The 6,495-nt window shown below is 55.7% G+C and overlaps 1 protein-coding gene across 1 annotated transcript; it reads right to left on the bottom strand.

The window, feature by feature from the left end:
- Nucleotides 1-1,122: 1,122 nt before the first annotated feature.
- MUC21 (mucin 21, cell surface associated) lies at nt 1,123-6,183 on the bottom strand. The gene is made up of 6 exons (XM_054698120.1): nt 3,825-6,183; nt 2,790-3,788; nt 2,449-2,636; nt 2,196-2,338; nt 1,552-1,771; nt 1,123-1,242 (listed from the first exon to the last, which is right to left on the bottom strand). The coding sequence occupies exons 1-6, from the start codon at nt 6,181-6,183 to the stop codon at nt 1,123-1,125; spliced, it is 4,029 nt and encodes a 1,342-aa protein (XP_054554095.1).
- Between the last annotated feature and the right edge of the window lie 312 nt (nt 6,184-6,495).

The raw sequence follows: 6,495 nt of genomic DNA, 5'->3' as shown, positions 1-6,495 counted from the left end.
GTTTCTGCAGAGTCAATTGTAACATCTCTCTCATTTCTGACTTTGAGTTCTCTTGTTTTCTTAGTGAGTCTTGCCAAAGATTTGTCAATTTTGTTTGTCTTTCAAAGAATCAGTCCTTAGTTCCATAAATCTTTTCTATTACTTTCTTTCATTTGTCTGCTCTGATTTATTTCCTTCTTCTGCCACTGCTTTGTAGACCTGGAGCAACTCAACCTTCCAAATCAGCTCCCTTCTGTCCTCCAAGACCTGCAGGGCTGGGAGCCTTCTCCCCTGGACCATGAAGAGGATCTATGCAGCACTTGGAAGGGGAATTCATGAGAATCTCAGGCTTCACCGCAGATGTCTCTGCAATGAACCTCTTGAAATATTGCACCTTTGCAAGCCAGCAGGCTTTACATTGCTAGAACAGGAAGCATTTTCTCTGCTTCTAAAGGGTGTTCTCTGAGTAAGAAAAAGTATTAACTGGAGCCTTCATTCTGATGGTTAGTCCAGGCGAGGAGCAAAGAAAACTGAATGTGAGTGAACATGGCCGCCTCACGGCACCAGTGATTACATCTCTGTGTGCCACAGGCCTAATCAGTGAGCCTACAGAATTCTGGTTCCTCTTGCCCCACCCTTGTCATCTCTCCAAATTCAATTTACCCATCAACCTTAGAGTATTTTGTGGGATACAGAGGTCCTGCTTGGGGCAAGAAAGATTAGAAAATGTAGAGATATAAATGAGGTCCCAGGATTTTATTGTGGAGATTTAAATGTCAAGTGGATTCTGGCATGGGTTTTCTCTCATGTAACTGAAATTTAACTCAATGCTGGAGATACCCACTTATGCGTGCGTGTGTGCGCGTGTACACACACACACATTAACTCATATATTTTGGATGTGTTTATTTCTTAGCTAAATGACAAATTGAATCCTCTTTCCAGTGTCTGGTAAAAGCAAGAGGTAGGAAGTGACTTCCCAAGGCTGTGAGAGACCTAAACAAAGCTGGGAGGGGCTCCTGTGGATGAATGAGAGGATGCTCAGGGCCTTGGTCTCCTAGGTCACCTTCTTCCATGCAGAATGTGGTAATCTCACCTCAGGGGTCACCTCAGGGGTCACTCAGGGCTGGTAGTATCTCCCTCTCATCTCCATGTTGGCCTGTGGTAGACTCTGTGATTTCTTCCAAAGGCCAGATCAAGGTTGGGGCCATGAGGACGGTAGACAGCTGTGTCAAAAACATTTCTCAGGACCAAGAAATTTCTCTAGAAAAAGAAGGATGAATAGTTTTAGAATTATAGCACCCTTGCCCAAGTCTTCACCATGAAATCCTCCTGGAATCATCGCTCATCTAGTTCTCTCTAAAGTACTATTCCTACTTTTGCCCACTGTTTTCCATAAGTCAATTGTTTCTTCTGCACACTGATTGTCCCCTCTGGTTTGAACTTGCTGTTTCTCTTTAGTAAACCTCTCCTGAGCCTTCCCACCCACCCCAAGTTGGTGCCCCTAGTATTCATACCCTTATGTTCCTGCTGCTCCTTTCCCAGACCCTTTCCCACATATGAAGTACTCACCACACAGAAGAACATCCCAGCAAAGAATCCCACAACCACTACAACAGACACCAGAGTGATGAGGACGATCTCCCACGGCTTCAGGAACCCAGTCGGCTTCTGTTCGTTCACCACAGTACTTGTGCCAATACTGCTGGGAGGTGTGTGCATTCCAGTAGAAGGTATTACAGAGCCTTGTGTGGTTGCAGGGGATAACATGTTGGCAGTTGTGCCAAACCCACTGGGGGTCATGCCAGATTCAGTGTGGGCAAGTATAGTAGTCCCAGTAGAGGTGGCACTAGATCCGCTACTGCCCAGTGTGTTCATCCCATGAGAAGTCATAAAGGATCCAGGAATGGAGGGTGCACTAGTCCCACTAGAGACTGCACCAGATTCAGTGCTGACACTTGTGCTGATTCCTCTGGAAGTCATGCTTGATCGAGTATTGGAGACTGAACTGGTGTGACTAGAGCTGGTGCTGGACCCAGTGCTGATCAGTGTACTGGTGCTCCTAGTACTGGAGAATGTAATGGTTCTACCAGAGATAACACTGGACCCAGTGCTTACAGGGGTTCTGGTCGCACTGGAAACTATGTTGGATCCAGTACTGACATGAGTGCTGGTCCAACTGGGTGTATTACTAGAGCCAGTATTAGCAGCAGTACTCATCCCAATGGAAACTGCACTGGATCCAGCATCGATAGGTGTGCTGGCCCCACTGGAGGTTGTACCGGATACAGTGCTGGCCGGTGTGCTGGTCACACTGGAGGTGGTTCTGGTTGCAGTGCTGGCAGGTGTGCTGGCCCCACTGGAGGTGGTGTCAGTTGCAGTGCGGGCAGGTGTGCTGGACCTACTGGTGGTGGTGCCGGTTGCAGGGCCGGCAGGTGTGCTAGCCCCACTGGAGATTGCTTCAGATACAGTGGTAGTTGGTGTGCTGGCCCCATTGGAGGTTGCGCCAGATCCAGTACTGGCAGGTGTGCTGGCCCCACTGATGGTGGCACTGGTTGCAAGGCTGGCAGGCGTGCTGGCCCCACTAGAGGTGGTGCCGGTTTCAGTGCTGGCAGGTGTGCTGACCCCACTGGAGGTTGTGCCAGATACAGTAGGAGCTGGTGTGCTAGCCCCACTGGAGGTAGCACCGGTTGCAGTGATGGCAGATGTGCTGGCCCAATGGGAGGTGGCACCAGTTGCAGTGCTGGCAGGTGTGCTGGTCCCACTGGAAGTGGCGCTGGATATAGTGCTGGCAGGTGTGATGGCCCCACTGGAGCTGGTGCCAGTTGCAGTGCTGGCAGGTGTGCTGGTCCCACTGGAGCTTGTGCTAGTTGCAGTGCTGGCAGGCGTGCTGGCCCCACTGGAGGTGGCACCGGTTGCAGTGCTGGCAGGTGTGCTGGTCCCACTGGAGCTGGTGCCAGTTGCAGTGCTGGCAGGTGTGCTGGCCCCACTGGAGGTGGTACCGGTTGCTGTGCTGGCAGGTGTGCTGGCCCCACTGGAGGTGGTGCCAGTTGCAGTGCTGGCAGGTGAGCTGGCCCCACTGGAGGTAACACCGGATAGAGTGGTGCCCAGTGTGCTGGCTCCATTGGAGGTTGGGCCATTTGCAGTGCTGGCAGGTGTGCTGGCCCCACTGGAGGTGGCGCTGGTTGCAGTGCTGGCAGGTGTGCTGGCCCCACTGGAGGTGGCACCAGTTGCAGTGCTGGCTGGAGTGCTGGCCCCACTGGAGGTGGTACCAGATACAGTGCTGGCAGGTGTGCTGACCCCACTGGAGGTTGCGCTGGATACAGTGCTGGGAGGTGTGCTGGCTCCACTGGTGGTGGTACCAGTTGCAGTGCCAGCAGGTGTGCTGGCCCCACTGGAGGTTGTGCCTGATACAGTGCTGGCAGGTGTGCTGGCCCCACTGGAGGTGGCGCCGGTTGCAGTGCCGGCAGGTGTGCTGGCCCCACTGGAGGTTGCTCCAGATACAGTGGTAGCTGGTGTGCTGGCCCCACTGGAGGTTGCGCCGGATCCAGTACTGGCAGGTGTGCTGGCCCCACTGGAGGTTGCACCGGATAGAGTGGTGGCCAGTGTGCTGGCTCCATTGGAGGTTGGGCCATTTGCAGTGCTGGCAGGTGTGCTGGCCCCACTGGAGGTGGCGCTGGTTGCAGTACTGGCAGGTGTGCTGGCCCCACTGGAGGTGGCGCTGGTTGCAGTGCTGGCAGGTGTGCTGGCCCCACTGGTGGTGGCACTGGTTGCAGTGCCGGCAGGTGTGCTGGCCCCACTGGAGGTTGCTCCAGATACAGTAGTAGCTGGTATGCTGGCCCCACTGGAGGTTTCACTGGTTGCAGTGCTGGCCCCACTGGAGGTTGCGCCGGATACAGTGCTGGCAGGTGTGCTGGCCCCACTGGAGGTGGCGCCGGTTGCAGTGCCGGCAGGTGTGCTGGCCCCACTGGAGGTTGCTCCAGATACAGTGGTAGCTGGTGTGCTGGTCCCACTGGAGGTTGCGCCGGATCCAGTACTGGCAGGTGTGCTGGCCCCACTGGAGGTTGCACCGGATAGAGTGGTGGCCAGTGTGCTGGCTCCATTGGAGGTTGGGCCATTTGCAGTGCTGGCAGGTGTGCTGGCCCCACTGGAGGTGGCGCCAGTTGCAGTGCTGGCAGGTGTGCTGGCCCCACTGGAGGTTGCTCCAGATACAGTAGTAGCTGGTATGCTGGCCCCACTGGAGGTTGCAACGGATAGAGTGGTGGCCAGTGTGCTGGCTCCATTGGATGTTGGTACATTTGCAGTACTGGCAGGTGTGCTGGCCCTACTGGAGGTGGTGCGGGTTTCAGTGCTGGCAGGTGTGCTGGCCCCACTGGAGGTTGCTCCAGATACAGTGGTAGCTGGTGTGCTGGGCCCACTGGAGGTTGCACCGGATCCAGCACTGGCAGGTGTGCTGGCCCCACTGGAGGTTGCACCAGATAGAGTGGTGGCCAGTGTGCTGGCACCATTGGAGGTTGGGCCATTTGCAGTGCTGGCAGGTGTGCTGGCCCCACTGGAGGTGGCGCCAGTTGCAGTGCTGGCAGGTGTGCTGGCCCCACTGGTGGTGGCACCGGTTGCAGTGCTGGCAGGTGTGCTGGCCCCACTGGAGGTTGCTCCAGATACAGTAGTAGCTGGTATGCTGGCCCCACTGGAGGTTTCACTGGTTGCAGTGCTGGTAGGTGTGCTGGCCCCACTGGAGGTTGCGCCGGATACAGTGCTGGCAGGTGTGCTGGCCCCACTGGAGGTGGCGCCAGTTGCAGTGCCGGCAGGTGTGCTGGCCCCACTGGAGGTTGCTCCAGATACAGTGGTAGCTGGTGTGCTGGCCCCACTGGAGGTTGCGCCGGATCCAGTACTGGCAGGTGTGCTGGCCCCACTGGAGGTTGAACTGGATAGAGTGGTGGCCAGTGTGCTGGCTCCATTGGAAGTTGGGCCATTTGCAGTGCTGGCAGGTGTGCTGGCCTTACTGGATGTTGCGCCGGTTGCAGTGCTGGCAGGTATGCTGGACCCACTGATGGTGGCGCTGGTTGCAGGGTTGTCAAGTGTGCTGGCCCCACTGGTGGTTGCTCCAGATACAGTGGTAGCTGGTGTGCTGGCCCCACTGATGGTGGCACTGGTTGCAGGGCTAGCAGGTGTGCTGGCCCCACTGGAGGTTGCTCCAGATACAGTAGTAACTGGTGTGCTGGCCCCACTGGAGGTTGCACTGGTTACAGTGCTGGCAGTTGTGCTGGCCACACTGGAGGTTGCGCCGGATACAGTGTTGGCAGGTGTGCTGGCCCCACTGGAGGTGGCGCTGGTTGCAGTGCTGGCAGGTGTGCTGGCCCCACTGGAGGTTGCGCCAGATGCAGTGCTGGCAGGTGTGCTGGCCCCACTGGAGGTTGTTCCAGATACAGTGCTGATAGGTGTGCTGGCCCCATTGGTGGTGGCACCAGTTTCAGTGCTGGCCCCACTGGTGGTTGCGCTGGATACAGTGCTGGCAGGTGTGCTGGCCCCACTGGAGGTGGCGCCAGTTGCAGTGCCGGCAGGTGTGCTGGCCCCACTGGAGGTTGCTCCAGATACAGTGGTAGCTGGTGTGCTGGTCCCACTGGAGGTTGCGTCGGATCTAGTACTGGCAGGTGTGCTGGCCCCACTGGAGGTTGCACCGGATAGAATGGTGGCCAGTGTGCTGGCACCATTGGAGGTTGGGCCATTTGCAGTGCTGGCAGGTGTGCTGGCCCCACTGGAGGTGGCACCAGTTGCAGTGCTGGCAGGTGTGCTGGCCCCACTGGAGGTTGCTCCAGATACAGTAGTAGCTGGTATGCTGGCCCCACTGGAGGTGGCACTGGTTGCAGTGCTGGCCCCACTGGAGGTTGCGCCGGATACAGTGCTGGCAGGTGTGCTGGCCCCACTGGAGGTGGCACCTGTTGCAGTGTTGGCAGGTGTGCTGGCCTCACTGGAGGTGCCGATGGATACAGCTGTAGCTGGTGTGGTGGCCCCACTGGAGGTTGCACCTGTTGCAGTGCTGGCAGCTGTGCTAGTCCCACCAGAGGTTGAGCCAGTAGTTGTACTGTCAGGTGTTCTTGTCCCACTGATGGTTTCACTGATTTCTGTGCTGATAGGTGTGCTGGTCCCTACTGAGATCATGGGGTATCCACTATAGTATACCGTGCTGGACCCACTATAGGTCATACTGGATCTAGTTTTGGCTGCTGTACTGGTCCCAGTGGAAGGTGTGACTGGTCCATTGTTGAATGTTGAACTGGATCCAGTGTGGGTCATGATAGTTGTTTGTGATGTTTGACTAAATCCAATTTTCTTAGATATGTCATGGTCAGTGGGGGTTTTATTGTCAGCAACTGCATTAATGTCATTGGAAGTTATGCCTGATGATAGTCATAAATGATGATAAAATATATGGAGCATATATACATTCTGCTCAATATTTTGTTAAATTTAACATTGAATAATTCTGGCAATGCTCACTTCAGTCCTATGAAATTG

The sequence above is a fragment of the Talpa occidentalis genome, unplaced genomic scaffold (genome assembly GCF_014898055.3).
Source record: "Talpa occidentalis isolate TD23 unplaced genomic scaffold, MPIMG_talOcc4v2.1 talOcc4.2, whole genome shotgun sequence".
NCBI classification, from domain to species: domain Eukaryota; kingdom Metazoa; phylum Chordata; class Mammalia; order Eulipotyphla; family Talpidae; genus Talpa; species Talpa occidentalis.
The sequence above is the reverse complement of the archived record's forward strand: the minus strand, read 5'-3'. Positions and strand labels throughout refer to the sequence as shown.